The sequence below is a fragment of the Camellia sinensis genome, chromosome 14 (genome assembly GCF_055761805.1).
Source record: "Camellia sinensis isolate YWXY chromosome 14, ASM5576180v1, whole genome shotgun sequence".
In the NCBI taxonomy this organism is placed as follows: domain Eukaryota; kingdom Viridiplantae; phylum Streptophyta; class Magnoliopsida; order Ericales; family Theaceae; genus Camellia; species Camellia sinensis.
Window position 1 is genome coordinate 108331734 of NC_138974.1, and position 21538 is coordinate 108353271.

Here is a 21538-nt window from a genome sequence, read left to right on the forward strand (position 1 = left end):
CTATCATTTTCTATTAGAGCATCTCCAATGCATTAGGCATATAATACTTATTAGTTAAACTGCCTAGTGTGATTCATTTTTTTTAATTCCAATGCACTAGGCATATGATTAGGCATTTTGGCTCAACTCATATTCACTAGCTACATGTAGCTAGCCTTCAACGCTAGGCAAAATGTATTCAATCATTAGGATCATTTCCTTCCATCTTTGTTGTTGACGTGGCATTCTATAAAATTAATAATATTTGGATCAATAGCTAAAATAAAGAGCGTGGTTGGAGTAAAAACATAAAACAGTTGATAGGCAAAATAAAATATATACTTTATAGTAATATTTAGATAGGTAAAATGCCTACTACCATTGGAGATGCTCTTAGCTAGTTGCACCATTTCTACTTTTAGAAAGTTTCTCATCCTTCTCCCTTTGTACCCACTCATAAGCTTCTACAACACTATTGTTTGGTGTTTCTTGTTTTTATCCACATCATTTGTAAAAAAATAAAATAAATAAATAAAAAAAGACAGACATGACATTGAAACAAATTACAGCTGTTTACCTTATAGAGTGAATCACCAGTAACTTCATATCGCATTTGAGATCCAATAACAATTGGAATATGAGTATTGGCATGAAATCCAGAAATATCATCAGCCTATATGTAAAAGACAAAAGAAAATAAGGAATATCGTTACAAAAAAAGGAAAAAAGAAAATCACATTTACTTAAGAGTTAGACATCATCAAAGATATTCAAACAAGGTTTCAAACTTTCACTTTGACACAGATATCAGTCTTATGAAGAAGCATAATTAGCATGTTGAATAAAGCCTGTTCATTTTGTGGGGCCAGGTGTTGGAACAACAGATCGTAACATGTGTCACTCTCTTACACATTTTCGTTCGTACAAAGATGTCTTTCTTATATAGCATACTGGCGTTAATAGTGAGCACTGGAAGGCCAAGTTTATTAATGGCCTACCGAATCTATTTTCAGAGAAAATCATAAAGAAGCTTAGGGATAAGCATGATGGATTGCAAATCCCTTAGCACCAGTACACATGTGGCCAATTAATTGCCATAGTTATCCAGGAAGGTCTAGCACTCTGTAATGATCTTAAATTTTAGTATCAAATGAAGAAATAGAATTTAACTAGATGTAAGTAATTAGGATAATTTTGTGATCAATTTGCCTATGACACCAAAATTCAATATCCTAAATCTAAAAAGAAACAACGAAAAATAAAACCTTATACAAAATCTTAGAAGGAAAAAAGCAGTATTTTCCCAACAAAAGATATTTTAGTCAGCAAATTAAATCATCAACCTCTACCTATCAGAAGACAGATAAATCTAAAGCAAAATGCTATAATTGTGGAGTACCAACAAATAGTGACTATGGAATTCTAAATTAGAATCTGACTCTGATAATACAACATCAGAAGATGAACATCACAATTGTCTTTGTTCATCAAATATTAATCAATTTTCTATTCCTAAAAACAATTATTGGAAAGCAATAGTTGAAATGAATAGTTTAAATTTTGGAGGGCCAAGTATTAATGTCTTAACCGATCAGCAGAAAGATTTAATTAAGCGCAAGACGACATATTCCGGATGTCGTCGGAGCCTTTTTGATTCATTGTTTCCTACTGCTAAAAATGGAAAGAGGTTGCCCAACCAATATTTCCAGTAAATCAACAGAGAAATGCTGCTAGTAGGGAGAGGCAACTAGACGACTGGATCAAGTAGCAGGGAGGCATGTCGAAACACAAATCCTTATGCCAAATCAACAATGTATAAGTGTTATAGATGCAAAAATCCTGGCCATCGCTCTCATGTGTGCCCAGAATGGAGAACAATTAATTTAGCCAAAAAGGAACATGAAATTGGGACTGATGAAGAAGCAGAGTATGAGGGTGATAAGTATAATGGGACTGAATTTGCAATAGAACAGGGAGAATGAGTCAACTGTGTAGTGCAAAGGGTTGTATTTGCACCAAAAACAGAGCACCTTAGTCAACATCATAGTATTTTTCAATATTGTTATTCTACAAATCAAAAGGTATGTGACCTTATCATGGACAACGAAAGCTGTGAAAATTTGGTGGCTATGTGATTGGTAGAGGACCTGAAGTTGTCACTTGAACCTGGCTAGATTTAAAAAAAAAAAGACCTTCTGCAAAGGTAACTGAAATATGTAAGGTACCTATTTCTATTGGCAAAAATTATAAATTAGATGTATTATGTGATGTAGTTGATATGGATGCTAGTCATGTATTGCTCGGCAAACCTTGGCAATTTGATGTGGATGTTACATTTAGGGAGCAAGAAAACACTTATGTGTTCAACTGGGGGTCTCATAAAATTGTTATGAGTCCTTTAAAGCAACACACAGTGCCTCTAAAAGTAGAATGGAAGTCTTTCCTCACTATGGCCAGTTCAAAGGCCGAGTTTGTGGTAGATACGAAAGCCTCACAAAGAGGTATATGCTATGGTGGAGAAAACAATGGTACTTGAGGTTAAGGAGAAAACAATAATCCTAAATCCTCAGAAAATTCAACCATTACTGGAGGAATTCAAGGAGCTTTGCTGCTGATGATTTGCTAGATGACCTTCCACCAGTGAGGGACATTCAGCATTAGATTGTTTTTGTACCAAGAGAAGGTTTACCGAACCTACCACTCTACAAAATGAGTCCAAAAGAGAGTGAGATTCTGCGAGAGAAAATCGAAGAGTTGCTATGAAATGCGTATTCATGAAAGCCTGAGTCCCTGTGCTATACTTGCATTATTAACGCCAAAGAAAGATGGAAGTTGGCGAATATGTGTAGACAGTTGAGCCATGAACAAGATTACCATCAAGTACAGATTTCTCATTCCCTAACTAGATGATATGTTGGACATACTGGAAGGATCAAAGTGGTTCTCAAAGATCGATCTGCGAAGTGAGTACCATCAAATTCGGATTCGTCTTGGAGATGAGTGGAAAACAACATTCAAGACAAATGATGCTTTGTATGAATGGTTGGGTTATGCCATTCGGCCTCTCCAATGCTCCCAGCACTTTTGTGAGAGTTATGCATCAGGTATTATGGCCTTTCACTAGAAAATTCAGAGTTTTTTTTATTTTTTATTTTTATTTTGATGACATCTTAATCTACAGTAAATCAAAGGACGACCACATAGCACATTTGCAAGATGTGTTCACAACACTGGAGGTAAGCAAGCTGTACATTAACCGTAAGAAGTGAAGTTTCTTAACAAGTATTTTGTTGTTCTTGGGTTATGTTGTTAGTTAGGAGGGCATTCATGTGGATCAAGAGAAGGTTCGAGCCATCCAAGAGTGGGCAACACCCAAGACTGTTAGTGATGTTTGGAGTTTCCATGGGTTGGCTACATTCTATGGGCATTTCATTCGGAGTTTCAGCACTATTGTATCACCAATAACAAAGTTCTTGAATAAAGGAAAATTTATGTGGGTTGATGATGCAGAGAAGAGCTTTTTGTTTATCAAAGAGAAGTTAGACACTGCACCAGTGCTAGCTTTGCCCAATTTTGAAAAGATCTTTGACGTAGAGTGTGATGCTAGTGGTGTGGGAATCGGGACTATCTTGTCTCAAGAACATAAGCTAGTGGCCTTTTTCAGTGAAAAATTAAGTGAAGCTCGGCAAAAATGGAGTATTTATGATCAAGAATTTTATGCAGTGGTTCGAGCTTTGAAGCATTGGGAACATTACCTGATACAGTGAGTTTGTTTTGCATACTGATCATCAAGCCTTAAAGTTTATTAACAACTAGAAGCACCTGGATAACATGCACGTAAGATGGCCTGCTTTCCTTCAGAAATTTCCTTTTACTATTCGACACAAATAAGGGGTTCTAAATCGAGTTACAGATGCATTGAGTCGATGGGCTAGCTTATTAGTCACGTTGACACATGAGATTGTGGGTTTTGAGTTCTTGAAAAGCCTTTATCAAGTTGACGATGACTTCAAGGAGATATGGGCCAAGTGTATTCAAAGACACCCAGTCACCAATTTCCACATAATTGAAGGATATCTATTTTGAGGAAATCGCTTGTGCATTCCCCGTGCCTCTTTGCGAGAGAAATTGATTTGGGATCTCCATGGCAGTCACTTAAGTGGACATTTGGGCAAGGACAAGACTGTTGCAAGTATGGAAGAATGATATTTCTAGCCTCAGTTGAAGCAAGATGTTGGCAATTTTGTGAGGAAGTGTTACATTTGCCAGGTATCCAAAGGATAATCTCAAAATACTGGCCTATAAATGCCTTTACTTGTTCCTAACAACATTTAGGAAGACTTGTCGATGGACTTTGTATTGGGACTTCCTTGTAACCAACATGGAGTTGATTCTATGTTCGTGGTGGTTGACAGGTTTTCAAAGATGGCACATTTTATTCCTTGTCGAAAGACTTCAGACGACTCTCATGTGGCTCAATTATTCTTTCGAGAAGTAGTTCGCTTGCATGGAGTACCTCTCAATCCATTACTTCAGATCATGGGTGACTTTGTGAAAGATATTTGACACTGCCTTGAATTATAGTTCAACCACGTATCCTCAAACAGATGATCAAACGAAGGTGACTAATAGAACTTTGGGAAATTTGGTTCACAGCATTTGTGGAGACAAACCAAAGCAATGGGATCTGGCTTTGCCTCAAGCAGAATTCGCATATAATAACGCAGTTCACAGTGCCATACAAAAGTCACCATTCTCTTTGGTGTATGTGACACCACCAAAGCATGCAGTGGACTTGCGACGCTTGTCTCTCGAGGTCCAGGAGTGAGTATTGTGGATGAAACCATGGCCAAACAAGCCCAAGCAATCCATGAAGAAGTAAAACAAAAGCTGGAGAAGACAAATGCCAAGTATAAGGAAGCTATAGACAACCATGGGTGCCCCAAACTATTCAAGGAAGAAGATTCAGTGATGGTATTTTTGCGCAAAGACAAGTTTTCAGTTGGTGCATACAACAAATTGAAGCCTCGGAAGTATGGTCTATATAAGGTGTTGAAGAAAATCAATTTATGTGATTGAGCTACCAGAAGACATGAAGATTTCCAAGATCTTTAATGTTGTTGATTTATATGAGTATCATGGTGAAGAACCTCTCTATCCAGAATCGAACTCGAGGTCGAGTTCTCTCCGAGAAGAAGGGTCTTATGTAGAACAAGTAGCGGAGGAATTCTAGGAACAACTGGATCGGCAAAAGACAAGGAATAAGCCATATTGAGAGTAGTAGTGACACTTTTGTGACGAAATTAGAATCATCTCAAATTTGATAGTCTGATCATAAACGGCATCTTAAATCAAATTTATTGTCGCCTCGATGATGATGAAGGGTGGATTTTAGCAAAATTCCTTCATTTAGGCCCTCAAATCAGTGATTTTGCCATTTTAGGAAAGTTTTGTTTTCGAAATAACTTTATTTTGAGAAGTCCATTTTTAGCGCCTTCTATTTTGGTGCATTTCTATTGTTTCCTAGTATTTATATTTGGGCTTAACTCAAAGTTTCTATTTTTGGCAATTTTCTGTTTATCTTCATGTCTAACAAGGAATTAGCCTAATTCCTTGTTTTCTTATTTAGTTAGGGTTTAGCTCATTATAAAAAAGGATATATGCCTTAGGGCAAATCAACTGTTATTCAATATAATTTTGTTTCTCTTTGAGCATTCTCTCCTCCTTGTGGATTCAAAGTGTTCTTCGTTTGCTAGAACAATATCTAGCCTCGTGTGACATATTCCGATGTGTTAGAAATCATTGGTAATTATTCAAAAGATTAAAAAGGGAAAAAATGATGAAAAGCAGAGAGACAAGAGCATTCCATACGTTGATTTCTCCTTTGATGTGGATGTCAATGGAGAATTAATGTTTAAAAAGGTTGCCAGACTAAATGAAAATTCCAAGGAGTTGATTATTAAAATGATAATGCTGATTTCCTTAGTAGTCATGATTAGATTGAACAAATGGTTACAAAGATTGGCGAGAGCCAGAAGGTTACAAATAAGGAGTGATTTATTAGCCTCCATGAGGATAGGGAGCTTAGAAGGCTTCATTGCTCAAGCAATGATTAGCATTTGAAGAGGGGATTGACTGTGGATAAGTGTTATGTTAAGGTTATTGGTGGAAGCTTGAGTGGGAAAAGTAAGGTTTCCAAGAACCCTCTTGGTGCCTTCTTTGTCTGTATGGAAGATTTTAGGACAAAGCTAAAGGAAGAGGGAAGAGCATCTTGATACACTTCAGTTGTGGTTATTGGCGAAGCCGGAGAGATTAATTGGAAATCCATGTATGACCCTGAAAAGGAACCCTTTGTGTAGTTGGCACTATATTGATGTATTTTCGTAGTTGGGTGTGGTTACTTACACTTCTTGGGACTTTGAAGTTATCTTATGTTCTATTCATTTATTATTACTTGGGATATGTCCCCCCAACAAGTTCTCTAATACAATCTTCTCTGTTGCTTATAAAAAATTTATGTATCAAATAGGTTATTGTTTAGGGCCCCTTAATGCACTCTTGTGTTTGATAAGTGTGCCCAATGAGTTTTCAGGTACTGAAAAACCGATAAACCATATTGATTAATATCAAATTAGTTTAAATAATCAAATTCCTATAAGAGAATTTCCCTTTTTGTATGACATATATATATGTAGAGCCGTCTCGAGGCCTAAGCCACTATGAGATATATACATATATATATTGACATGCAACTTCTCTTCTCCTTTTCTATGTCTCCCATCTCTCATCTTCCTTGTAGGTATCTAAATCAGCACTCAAAATTCCCAGAAGCGAGTTAGTTTAGAGAAATCTGACTAGAAGAGCTTGCTTTTTTCATGAGATTTACAGCAATAACTTCACACAAGAAATAATTCCATATGAAATAAGGCATTGAATGCTTGTTGTTCTGATGAAAAATTTAGATCAATAAATTAGAACAAAAAATGGACAGTTTTTGTGAGTCAATATTTAATAGATGATTATGCTTGCAATAACACTGTATATTATCATGATGGAGGTTACATTACAGTCAAAGAAAACAAACAAATTTATGATTAATGGAATATTACTAATCAACTAAAAAAACGAGCTTATGGAGAACTGATCCTACAATCTGTCACGAGAAGGTCAAGGACGACACAAATGAATCCAAGACCATATGTAAGTAGTTTTAGTCTTATACCCAAGCACTAGGAAAATAGGTTAAACATGGCAACTTTAAAGTCAAAATGGAAACAACGGAATTTGGATCTTATATTACCACATTAAAAAGGATCTTTTTGATTATTTTTGAGTGATCTAAAACTCTATAAATGGGTGGAGAGCTTTCTAAACCATACAATACATTATGGCTCTAAAACAGAGTATATCACTACTGAAGTACAAATTACAGAATTAATGTGAAGGGTCTTGTTCTCTCTTCGTGTGTGTTCTAGGAGATCTTCTTTCTTCTCTAGCTTTATTTAATTCTTCCTCTCTTGCCTTGTCCTTTCCAAGGATCAAAAATTCATTTTGGTATGTTTTTTGGTTAGCTTGGAAACGGAAATGATTCAAACATAAGAATATATTTCAAAACAAAAATTAGAGCCTTCATAAATGTTAATACGTTCTTAATAATTAAAAAAATTGAATGTATTTGAGGTCTATGAATATAACATGTTCATAACGGAAACAATTTAAAGGACTAATTTGGAAGGAATGGGGGGTTTTCCATTGTAAGAAAAAGTTTTTTTTAAAAAAAAAAAATTAAAAATTAGTAGCATTATGAATGAGAAGAAAAAAAAAAATACCAGCGACAATCTTTGTAAAGAAAAAGTACTTTACATTCACAAACAAGTAATTTTGTCTCACCCATTAACTTGTTTTTTCATTTTCAAATTTTTTAAAAATAATTAGTAAAATAGAGAAATTGAAATTCTATTAATAAATTTGTGATATGGTTAAAATTTTGGTAATGTTATACAATTTGAAATTAAAGGGAGGCCATTGTAATTGCGTTAAAATTGTGGGACTCGCTATAATTCTTCAAACCTTAGGGGAGGTCAATGTAATTTACCCATTTTAATATTTTCTTTCATCTCAAATCTTTTCTTGACAAAAAATTGCATATGGAAATGAGTATTGTTGGATAGGCTGATAGGTATCGAAACTTAAAACAACTCTCTATTTGGGTATTGTTATGTGGCGTTGCAGTATGTTTTGGTGGAAACATTGGACTTTTAGCATTCCACTAATGTTTCATTTGGTTTATGAGGAAACGGAAACATTTCTACCGTATTGATGGAAAAGAATTGAAATTTTGTTCCTTGGTCTCCTTTCCCTTTTCTCTTCTTCTCCCCTCTTTTATTTTTTTTTATTGTTTCTAGGAATGGTTTAGGCACAAGGGATAAGATCTCAAAGACTAAAACATGTCAAGTTTAATAGTGAACTGGTTTTAGGTTGTTCCATAATGGTCATTTTAGGTTGTTCCACAATGGTCATACATAATACGCATGCCTTTTGAGAAAGAGAAAAGTCATGATTTGATGCAACCTAGACCAATTATAGCATAGAAACAAGTAAGTCATTCAATCTAAGTTGAGGGTGCCAAATGACAAGAGGAAGGCAAAAGATTACATAGGTTGGGGCTGTGAGTTTGACTTCATTGAGAAACGATCTAGTTTTACATAGAGGTGACTAGAGAACTGATTGATGTAGTTGACATTAAGTAATTTGCTATCTAAGGAGCACTGTTTTCGCATCAATTTCCCATCAATTTTTCATGTTAGAATTGTTCAAGTAGTGCAATATTTCAATAATCAAGGGCAGCTGGTTTTATTACCGCATCCTTGCTATAAAGTTGGAATGTACACTACTCTCAACATCCAAAGTCCAACTCGATATCTATCTCCATTATTTCTATATCCGGCAAACTATGACATGTATGCATAACAAACTATTATTCCATGTTATCAATTTTATGCACAAATAGTTCAAGAATCTAGTGGCATCTTTGGACAGTCCTATTCACTGCTTGTATGCCATCACCACATTGATGCAAAAATTTAATACAATCTATTTACCAGTAGAAGTTTAAAGTAATTAAACAAAAAAAGTGATAATTACCTGTATTGCAAGCAATCCTAGAAAGCAGGGTTTGTCAAAAAGGTGAGCCAACAATAAATGTTTTGAATCTCCCTACACATAGTCACAACAAACAAACGGCCATGTCAAAAAATAAGTTTGAAATTATTAGAGAATTTGCAGATACAGAAAAAACACTATAGTGATAATCTACGAATGACTAACAACACTTCAGTATCCCTTCTTCCCAAACCCCCCAATCCCAATGAAAAAGAACTATTAAACCAAAATCCCTGACCAATTGTGACAATTTACAAAAATCTCATAAAGTGTTGCCATTTATCAAACCAGCTTTTACAGCTCTATATAGGGAATTTGGGATTGTTAAATGACATTAGTTTGTTCAATGCAATATTTGGTGGAATTAAGGGCATAATCGCACTACAGATATTCAAAGAAGATGCCAAATTCTTTGCAGAATTGCAGATTGGATGAAACTCCTTTTGCAGATTGCCATAATGCTATATAGGAAGTGAATATGTGATGTTTATGATTCCTTTTGCTATTACATGGAATTTCCAAATGCCTTATGAACCCAGTCATTCGGGCTGATATTTGATACAAAAAATATAACTGATAATTATGCTACTTTACCACAATGAAGAGCTAAGGAGGTTACTGGATGAGTTTTACGCACCGTTATTGTGTACAACCTATAAAGAACATCATTCATGCCTCCAGTTTCTTCATTTAATGATAGCCAGTGTCTTTCAATAGTGTACTTTACTATCACATTCTGAACACGGTTGTAAAAGTAGTCAACCATCCATGTCACCATCTTTAAAGCTTGATCATTATTGGCAAATATGTGTTGATCCAAAAGACCTGCCAGTATCTGTTGATGTAGGAAGTGTTAATATCAATGGTATATAATAAACAAATTAGTAAACAACTATAGTACTTTATACCTTGTGAATGGTGTAATATGGTGCCCAAACTGGTTTTATAGCTTCGAAACGATCAAATTGCTCAGGAGGAAAAGCAGAAAGATATCCTGTACCCATTTTATCTTGACAGGCAGACAAAGCAGAGACGAGTGCAGACATTTTCTCTCTGAGAGTATCATTGTGGGTGCTAGCCCACATCTGTGCTGAGGCACTCAAGTAATGGCCTTCAATACATCAAAAGTAAGTTGCTTGTTAAAATCATATAGAATTGATTCAATTCCAATGACCAAAACAGAGGTTCACAAGTTGAAGTCATACACTAGCCACAAAATAGGGACCAAAAGCTATAAAAATAAAAAATAGTAATAAAGAGATGAGCCTTGATCATAATAAAAAAGAAACTGTTAGATCATTGCAAATGTGGAACTACTGAATTTTAAGGGATCCATTATGAAATGGGATGACTCAAGGTTTGATACAAACAGAATTTAACAAAATTAACCCAAAGCAAATACACCAAGGTTGCTTGACCATTATCTTAGAAGTCCCCAGAAGAACCCTTCATAGAACCACAAAGCTAAATCACACAGCAATTTCACGCATATTACATTAGTAATTAAAAATTAAACCAAAATATGACAAATAACAGAAACAACATTTACAGCCAAAGAGGATTATTGCTTTGTAGTTGAGCAGTTCTTGATTTAAGAATTAATAAAGCAGAAGTTGAATGCCAATTTCATGCATGACTCAAAAATAAGACTTCATTGGCATAGATACTATAAAAGGAAAATAAAAGAAAGACCATGATAGAAACACATTGAAATGTAGCAAGAACAAAAGATATGAACATAAAACAGAAAAGGGATGTGATTAACAATGAAAAACTACCAACCTACAAAATGACCCCGAAGTTCGCAATTTGGGGCTTCCCAACCTCCATACGGCGTGCCAGGTGTCGGCAAATCAGCAGTCTTCCTAAAGCTCCAAACCAAGCTATCTACATCCAACATCAAAAGGTATTCCAAATTGGTCTGCTGAGCCCACCCGTGCAATGACTCCTGTTCCAACCTCACATCATGTAGGGAGACCTCCTTGAGGAAATCACCATTCACTTCCAACCCACCCGAATTCTTCATTTTTCGATACATCATTGCCCAATTGAATTCATCTCCCCCCTCACTCAAAATCTTTCTTGGAAGCAAATTCAACCACGCAGAGTCATCGGTAGGAATCAAATGGTAATGCGAAAACATCTCTTCTTTCCATGTTTCATTATTAGAAGACAATAGCTCGTACCGAACAGTATGTGATGATAATGCAGTAGGAACATTAGTACACTCCTTACACAATACACACCCACATAACAGAGACACACTAGTAACAATCAAAAGAAATAGCACATTGAAAAACCTGAAAGTCTTCATAATTTATCCCCCCCAAAAAAAAGAAGAAAAAAAAAAAAAGGAAAGCCCCTTGTTTCAATTAAATTCAACAAGACCAAAGATGAACAAACTTAAAAAAAAAAACACGCACACACACACACACTTTGATCTCAACATTCAACAACAAAAGAACTGCTCTAACTAAAACAAAACAACAATCCCAGAGCCTTTAATTTATAGCAATCCTATCAAAGAATACGACAGTTGAGAGTGTGACACCAAACAGTCCCGTGGAAGTTAAGAATGTTTTCTTGCGAAACAATCTTACACCCCACATTAATTACAGGAAAAGGTAAAAAGATGTCCTGCAGTGATGATGTATACATACATATATATATATATAGAGAGAGAGAGAGAGAGAGAGAGAGAGAGAGAGAGATGGGGGGTAAACAAGTAGTAGCTCTCAAAAGCTAAAATTCAGTAAATGCTTAGTGTTGAAGCACAGATATGATATGAGCTGAAAATTGAAACTCAGAAGAATAACGTCTAAGGCCCTGTATCTATTGTACATTACATTATGTACATCCAAATGAGATATTTTTTATGGATATATACATATGTAATCTGTACATATACGTGTGGATGGGGGAGAAGAGAGAGAGAGAGAGAGAGAGAGAGAGAGAGAGAGGGACAGATGAGATTCACGGATCGATGTCGTTAGTGAGATAGCAGTCAGTATGAGCGAGTCTAACGACACCCCAATATTTTCTTAACATTTTGACTATGAAGCACGGGTTGCGATACGATTGGTACGGTAAAATTTTAAAAAGATAAAGATAGGGATACGTATTGGTATATTTGCAAAAAAAAAAAATATTTATTTTTAATTTAAAATAATATAAAAATTGATTAAATGATTTAATTTGTTAAGATTTATTAACATTTAATGTCAAAAGTAATATAAAAAATAAAGGCATAAATTAAAATTAAATATCATTATATTAAGTAACTTACAAATTATAAATTAACTTTAAAATCATGTTAAGTATAAAATTAAAAATAAAAAAGAAATCTAATAAAAGAAATTTTATCTATGTAGTAGAAAAAAATATTGTTTTGGCTAAAATACAATATAGCTTGAGTATGTACTAGGTACGTCTAAGTACGTCAAAAATTTTAAAAAAAAATTTAAACATGTGTTTCATATATCCGGTACATATGCAGGAGTACCATACAAAGTATCATAAACTAGTAAATATCTGGTACGAATGCGACATATTTTTCAAATTACCCCTGCTTCATATCATTTTGATAGCTGAAAAAGCGACACGTTAATTTTTATTTATTTATTAAAGATTGGGTTAGTATGTCGGTATTAAAATTGAAGGATTTGCTGCCATTCCATCAACTTGAATTTCTAACCTCTCACTTATTGCATCTTAATGTATAATTACTGGACCATTGGATTACTCTCTAATGTCTAAGGCGTTAAGGTTGTGGACGGATTTTTCTGTTGAATTCGTGGATATGTATTTTGTTTGGGTGACTTCTCTGTCCATAATAATAATAAGCCATTTTATCCATAAATTCAAATTTAAATTTTCTTTGTCTAATGGTATGGAGTGATTCTATTTATACCACTCTTTTATCTCCTTATACCTTCATATAAGATTGTTTTTTTCTTCCAATTTTATCCATATGTGAAATTACTTAAAGGGACAAAACACTAAAATTAAATGTATTTGATTATCTCCTTACACCCCCTGACCTTTCAATTCCTACTTATCTTTTTCCTTTCTCAACTTTTATTTTCTCTTACACATCTCTTTTGAAAAACTGATAATCTTAGTATTTTGATCATCAAAAAAAGTAATGAATGAAAAACGGTAGTGAAAAACCATCAAAAAAGTGAAATGGTGAGTTTTTTTCTAGTTTGGTATGTTTTTTGTTTCGATTTTATGGGTTTTGTTCGATTTTTTGGGTTTTTGTTTCGATTTTTTGGATTGGTGTGCGACTTTTGTTTTGTGTTTTGAAATTGAACAAAATAGCATAGTCCGGTATCACAGTGCCAAAAAAAAAATATAAGTCTAGTATCAAATTGTCGAATAAAATATAAATTTCCGATAATATAAAGCCGGATTTTTTAAATTTGTTCGGCTACTCATTGTCATGTATTTTTCGTATAATTTTGTTTTTGTGGAAGGATTGTACTTATACTCATTGCAACAATGCAAGTACTGGATTATTAGTGGACTCCAATCATGAATTCATTACAGACGAGATTTGTTAAGTTTTTTTATGAATACAATTTTTTCTTATTTCTAATTTGTATTGAGTTTTATTAATAATTTGACGTACAAATGTATTTATTATGTTTAGATTTTTAGTAGTTGTCAAGCATTAATTAAATGGGCTTCTGACGTTGGAAAGAAGACTGGATTTGTCATTATTATAAAGACATCAGATGCAGGAGGTAATGGCAAAAAATCAAGACTTGCCCTTGCTTGTGAAAGAAGTGGTTATTATAGAGACAACAGGAAGATCAAGGGGGAACGATTGAGGTTGACAGGTTCTAAAAAGTGTAGATGTCCATTTCTATTAAGGGGGGAAAAATTACCTACAAATGATCAGTGGATGTTGTGTGTCTTATGTGGAGTGCACAATCATCCGTTTGCTGAACATCTTGAAGGGCACTCATTTGCTGGCAGATTATCTAAGGAGGAAACATCCTTATTAGTTGACATGTCGAAGAGTATGGTGTGACCAAAAGAGATATTGGTTACATTGAAACAAAGGGATGCCTTTAATGCGACAACAATCAAGACAATCTATAACGCACATCATCGACATCAAGTAGTACAGAGCGCGGGAAGATCACAGATGCAACAACTATTGGGGCAATTGTCGATTCAAAATTATGTTGAGTGGCATTGATGTGATGATAGAGAGATGGTGACTGACTTGTTCTGGGCACACCCAGTTAGTTTGGAGTTGTTACGTGCATTTCCACATGTGTTGATTATGGATTGCACATACAAGACTAATAGGTATCCACTCCCTCTCTTAGAGATTGTTGGGGTAACATCAACGGACTTGACTTTTTCAGTTGCTTTTGCTTATCTTAGTCATGAACGGGAGGACAACTATACATGGGGTTTAGGCGTATTGCGTACTGTTATGGAGAATACTGCTTTTCCAAAAGTCATTATTACAGACAGGGAGTTGGCTTTGATGAAAGGCATAGCAAAAGTTCTACTTATGGCCACTAATCTTTTATGTAGGTAGCATATTAGCAAGAATGTTATGATGAAATGCAAGAAGGTTTTTGAGACGAAAGATAAATGGGATAAGTTCATGCATAGTTGAAGTGCTTTGGTATTGGTTAGAACAGAAATAGAATTCAATGAACAGTTTTCCATTATGAAGACTGAATTTAGTACGTATCCTCAAGCTATTAAGTATGTTACTACTAATTGGTTAGAGCCATATAAAGAAAAATTTGTTGCAGCTTGGACAGATAGTAATATGCATTTTGGAAATACTACTACAAACAGGTAAATTATGATCATTGCATTTATGAATTGTTATAATTCTTTGATTTTTATATTAAATACCAAAATATACAAACTTGTAGGGCAGAGAGTTCTCATGCTAAATTGAAGAGGCAACTTAGATTGAGTCAAGGCAGTTTTGAGACATCTTGGACCAAAATACACAATTTGTTAGAGTTGCAGCATGCAGACATTAAAACCTCATTTCAGCAAAGTTTGATTGTAGTCCAACACAACTACACACCTACTGAGTTCACTGAGTTACATGGTTTTATTTCAATTTGTAGTTTGGACAAAATATTAGTAGAGTCAAAGAGATCGAATAGTGTGGGAATAGATGTTGCTGCATGTGGCTACATTTTGCGACGTACACATGGGTTGCCATGTGCACATGAAATAGCTGAGTATTTTCAACAAGGTCGACCAATTCCCCTCTCATGCGTAAATCCTCATTGGAGGAAGTTAGATATGCTTCCAGTTTCAGAAAGTGCTTTTGTGAAGTTGGATTGCAAAAACAGAGACTGATTTTTTTATTAAGAAATTCCAAACGATTAACGAGACACAACAAGTGATCATTTTGAAGAAATTGAGGGAGTTAATTAGTCCAGACAGTACATTTTTGATGGAACCTGAACTCAAGACTAACACGCGAGGGAGGAGCCGAGGTCGCGGCCATGGTCAATTCAAAATCGATACGTCTACTAAACACGAGCTATCTGCGTTTGAGTTTGTACTATCTGGGAAAGATAGTTGTTCATAGGGTGTTACCATCTCAACTACACCAGTTTGTAAGCAAGTGCAACGGAAGAAGGCAAAAAAAGATAATGTACGTAATTGCATAAAACTTGTAACTATGTACAAAATATATTTTAATAGTTTTCCAGCCTCATTTTAATTACTTCATATATCCATTGTTCTATATTTGTGATGTAGGTTTGTATGACGCAGTCAACAAATCGTATCTCTTACTTCGAACAATTTCCGAAGAAATTGAGACCATATATCCGTCACGTAAAAGATGTACAAGCAGATGGCAATTGTGGCTTCAGGGCAATAGCTGGATTGATTGGTTTAGGTGAAGATGATTGGCAACAAGTTAGGCGCAACTTGTTGACTGAGTTGCATTCGAATGTAGTGCACTACGTGCAACTATTTGGTTCACAAGAAAGGGTTGATGAACTTAACTCTATCTTATCCTACTTCGAACCTAGCCCTGGATTTAATCATTGGATGACTATGCCCGACATGGGCCATTTGATAGCATCATACTATCGAGTCGTTCTTTACCATTTATCCATGCAACAATGCTTTACGTTTTTACCACTTAGATCAGTACCAATTGCAACACCTGATCGAAGAGATATATGTATAGGATTTGTAAATGGAAACCATTTTGTGCAGGTAACTACCGGGCCTACTTACATCATTACCATGTCTTATTTTGTAATTATATTTATTGATTTCTTTGTTATAGGTTTATCTGCAACCTGGTCATCCAGTACCTCCGATAGCAAATAATTGGATTCGTTTTCATCACCCGTGTGCTATTGGATGGGAGAAAGCATATACTATCCATATTCAGCAATTCTGTACTCTTATCAGCCCTGACGTAATAACTACCGAAACAATCGATATAGAAGAATTGTGATAACATGTTTGATTGATGGATGCAAACAATGACAGATTTATGGATGCTTTCATGGATATTCGTACACTTGATTTTGCTATGAAATATTTTATGGAAACTTTTTATATTTGATTTTATAGATGCGTGTTTGATTTATGGATGTTTTTTATTGAACTAGATTAATTCAAATTCGTTAACATTCTATTACCGAACAGCCCCAAATTATTATTTATAGCAAAGTGGCTTTGTAAATGTATAGCAACAGAACGCTAAACAAATATATTTTTTCCAACAACATAACACCAGACAAATGTAATTTGTCTACTATTGTGTACCTGAACAGACACTTCACAGTGGGCTCCACTGACTTTGTTATGAAGCAACATAATGTTGGGAAAAACTAGTTTGTCTAGTAACACAACACTGGATTAATTAAAATTCACTAGCATTTTATTACCGAACAGTCCTAGCACAAATTATTACCACATCATTTAGGAGGAAGTGGCTCTGTAATTGTATAGCCACAAAAGGCTGGACAAAACCATTTATTTCGGCGTTATAGAACCGAATTTTTGTAAATTGTTTCGCATTGTGTGACCAAACAAGCACTTCAATGTGGACTCTATTGGCTTTGTTGGGAAGCGAACAAAAATTATCCAATTATATGGTAACATAATGCTGGGAAACAAAATTTTATCCGGTAACATGGAACTAGAGTAGTTCAAATTGTTTAGCATTGTATTACCGAACGAGCCCAGCACAAATAAAAAAAACATTGTTTAGGATAAAGTGGCTCTGGAAATATATAGCAAGTAAATGCTGGAGGGATCTATTGTTTCCGGCAACCAAACACCGGAATAATTCAAATTGTTTAGCAGTATGAAGCTAAATTGGCCCATAGCATTGAAAAAAACACTTTAATACCATTACAATGTTACTTCTAGCAAATGGTACCATATCCCTCCAAAACACTTTAATACCATTACAATGCATTATAAACAATAACAAGGATTCCACTATTGGTGTATGGTTTGGGGTGGTGCTATAGGGGAGTGCAATGTGGTTGAGATTGGTGCATCGTACATACTGTAGGGTTGTCAATTAGGCTAGCTTGAGTGTGAGATCATCCTGAAGAAGAAACACTGGTACTAGGGATTGGCTTAGCTTGTCACTAGAACATTCCCACTTCCAAAACTCAGCTCATTATCTTATATAAGTTACTTACTAAAAAGTTTGGGGTAACCCAAATCTATGAAACAATGAGACATTTATGAGAGATTCTGATTATAATTTTGAACACAAATTAAGATAAGTATTAAACAAAAATGGTAATCTTGAACTTAGTTTAATGTAACATTTTTATTATACATGATTCATTTTTAATGTGATGATGGAATGTTTTGTAGAGATGGTGCTCACTTGTGTATTCAAAGAAAGCTACGCATTTTGCTGCATTGAGAATTGGAAATAAAGTATCAACTTGGACAAAATTATGTCTTTCGGGATGGAGTTAGCTTTTGTTGCTCTTATATTGGCATGCTTGCATTCTTTTGTATCACCTGATGCACAAGGTATGATGTTCATCTAACATTTTAATTCATGATGTTTATGCATTGTTACTTCATTTTAATGGTATCTCCACTTTTCAAAGAAAGAGAAACAGAGATGGGGCTCATAACTGTTGGCCTCTAGGCATCATCGTTAATAAGATATTGTAATTTCTCGTACCATTACATGATAATTTGCTTCCTTGCTCTCTCTCTCTCTCTCTCCATGAAGGAATTTGATTACACTATGATGCAGAACATGCACGTTCTAAATTTGGCATAAAGATTTTATTTATTTTTTAATATTTATGTTTATTTATTTTTATTATAGTCTAATTAGGACCATAGTAATACTTGGTTTCTTATTTTTAGGATTTTAGTTTCTCTTTCTATTAGGATTTAGTTTCCTATTTTGCGGAACGTGCTCACACGTCTCTTTTGTTCTTTTCCAAGGTGCTGTTGCAAGCTGAGACCTACAATGAAAAGTTTTGTCCTCAAAATGGACATACTATCCATTTACTTTGCTGGAATTTGTTATTGAAATTAATACGTATAAGAATTAACTAGTGTATTCCTCTTATGTTTGCGGGGAATTGGCACCTCTTATGTTTGCTTGTACCCATTTTCCAGAAATTACTTTGTAATTCTCATTGGTTTTGGGTGATACATTGATTTGATGGTTTACAATCATGAGGTTTTGTTTCAGGGGATGCCCACTATGCATTGAGGAAATCACTGAATGCTTCAGTTGATTAGCTCAAGGATTGGAATCCAAATCAAGTTAGTCCATGCACTTGGTCCATCTGTGTTAGCCTTTAGCGATGAACTAATATTATTGAGAGGCTTGAAGATTCCATGTCTAAATTCCATAGAATAATATGGCATGTTTTATATTTAATTCATGTGGACTGTCTGAGATAACATTGCTGGACACATCAAGCCACTAATTCTAGTGGAAGTTAAGTCACAACTGAAGTTAAATGAAATAATAATTCAATTCATTTGACTCTTCGAGAATAACAATCTTGGTGGTTATTGCACCCTCATTTTAAGCGTTGTTATTATTAGTATCTCCATTGCTTTCTCATATGATTTTGTCCGCATTTTGTGTTTTACGCATTTTGGAGGTGGCTCTGTGAGACTCTGTTGAAGGATATGTCAACAGTGCATGGAATTTTTCTAGTAGAGTTACCTCAGTGAAATTGTTTTTGCACTTTTCTCTTGTATTCTTCTTTGAAGACCATTTTTCTTGGCATCCATTGTTCTGATATAGACTATTATAAACATCTCTAATACTTCAATACCATTACATTATTGTAATTTATAAATTGAAACTTTTTACAAAAAATGTGAATATTATGAGCCATGATGTTTGTCAAATAGTGCATATATATTTTTCACTAACCATCTACAGAACATGGATATGGATACAGGATATGGATATGAAACAATATGGTCACTATGACATGTCAATTGTAAAAAAAATCGGGAGGCAACATGGCAAGGACACAACAACAAATAAATAAATATTTTTATATGTATACATGAAAATAAGGCCAAACTTGATTGGAAACCAAGTTTATGATCTGTACATTTATACAACTAATGTATTGGCTCAATCCTCTAATAATCAGCAAGTTTGCTAACCCAATTAAATTGGCACCAAAAATTACAAATCCAATTAAATTAGAAGATCAAAACCACCAAAACTGTGTTGGGAATGTGTTATTCTTTGTTTATTCAAAAAAAATTATGATATAGATGATTGAGATACATATATATGTCTGTCAATATAGAGAGAGAAAGAAGAGTTTTTCACTTAGCTTGAGCGAATGAGAAGAATGAGTTTAATCGTCCACGCCGATACCACAGACCACAACGCCATTCAAATCCCTCCCGCCATCTGAAACACTCGCCTTCTCTACGTCGGACCCGTCGTTTTCCTTGCTCCTGCTTCTCTTTTTTCCCTCCAAAAGGTAAGTGGTGTAAAGAGATGAAAGGGTTAATTTAGGGTTACTATTGGTAATATAATGGGGGTGTAATGAGAGTTATATTTTTTTTTTAGTGGTGTAATGAGATGGAGGGTGTAAGGAGCTAAAAGAGTGGTGTAAGTAGAAACACCCAAAGGTATGGGCGCTGTAATATTATATCCATAAGAACAAACTCTCATAAAATGACCGAAATACCCCCTATATAAAAACATACAAACACGTACAATTTCTCAAAACCTTCTCTCTCTCTCTCTCTCTCTCTCTCTCTCTCTCTTTATCTTCTCTCTATCCTAGTGTTTCTATCCCCTCCGTCTGTCACACTCTCGCTACCACATACACCGTCACCGTCACCGTTACCGTCAGTGCCACTTTCTAATCTCCCACCTCTGTCCCTCCCACAATCTATCTCCCCCTGCTTGACGTAGAACGACGATGGAAATCGCCATTGTCGGTAGCTATTGAAGCCGGGAATAATGAAGATGTGGAGAAGTTAGATCTGGGCTCGTCGAACAAAGCTCCATGCTCTCTCTTTCTCCTCATCTTCTCTCTCAAGCTCGTCAAATAGAGCTTTGTAGCCCTCCTCATCGTCCGTTGCGCTGCCTAAGACGTCTTCTGTTAATTATAGTTGTGAGAGATCCACACCTCTCATTCTTCAAATTTGTTTGCATACATAGATATGCCCAGATCTGTGAGAGATCCACATACCTCTCTCTCCAAATCTGTTTGCATACACAGATCTGCCCAAATCTATTTCCAAATCACTTTCTTTCACCACAAACAAAGGTGATTTCACATATCTTTAGCCTTTTTCTTGGGGGGGAGGGGGGGCTGGGAACATATCTTTACTTTTAACATGCCTTTGTTATGTGCGACTGCAGCAGAGTTGGTGTTCTTGTTCTTCTGTTTACCTATTTTTGCTAGAAAGGAAAGACAAAAAAAAACAAAGTTGCTGGGAGAGAGTTGTGAACAAGAAAATCAAAAAGAAAATGGGTTTGCTTTGAGGGAAACCCAATCCTCCAATATCACACAAGTGTGGAATAAAATTTTGGATGATTATTTCCAACTGAGATCAGTACAATAAATAGGAATAAAGTAAACCACTCTACTAACGTTCAGCAGCCAATATCACACTAAAATAGGAACAAACCCACTATCTCACTACACTTGGAACAACCCAACAAAATAGGAACAACCTAACAGAAAATTTGATAAACATGGATATGAAATTTAAATTCTCCTAATGTCAAGTAAAAACTTATTCAACCAATTCATTGCAACTAAAGTTCTGCTCCAATGGAAACATAATATTCCTTCCCCCTAGACAACACCCTTGTCCTCAAGGGTAGCTTCAGGAAATCACAAATGAAGCTCAGCCAGATTTTCCCATGTGGCGTCGGAAGGTGACAATC

The 21538-nt window shown here is 35.1% G+C and overlaps 2 protein-coding genes across 3 annotated transcripts in view; one reads left to right on the top strand and one right to left on the bottom strand.

Annotated features, from left to right (window-relative positions):
* Positions 1–12170, bottom strand: part of LOC114284800 (uncharacterized) — a 31431-nt gene extending 19261 nt beyond the window's left edge. Inside the window, exons 1-5 of one of the 2 annotated variants that reach the window (XM_028227749.2) lie at positions 10924–12170; positions 10050–10252; positions 9779–9976; positions 9124–9195; positions 557–652 (exon numbers count right to left, since the gene is read on the bottom strand). In XM_028227749.2, the coding sequence (XP_028083550.2) occupies positions 557–652; positions 9124–9195; positions 9779–9976; positions 10050–10252; positions 10924–11455 (1101 nt within the window). In that variant the 5' untranslated portion in view covers positions 11456–12170. The remainder of the gene's footprint in view (positions 1–556; positions 653–9123; positions 9196–9778; positions 9977–10049; positions 10253–10923) is intronic. The other variant, XM_028227747.2, reaches the window with a different exon arrangement.
* Positions 12171–14362: 2192 nt separating this feature from the next.
* Positions 14363–16612, top strand: LOC114284804 (uncharacterized). The gene is made up of 5 exons (XM_082905189.1): positions 14363–14694; positions 14800–14967; positions 15252–15405; positions 15898–16365; positions 16439–16612. The coding sequence occupies exons 1-5, from the start codon at positions 14363–14365 to the stop codon at positions 16610–16612; spliced, it is 1296 nt and encodes a 431-aa protein (XP_082761315.1).
* Positions 16613–21538: the final 4926 nt, after the last annotated feature.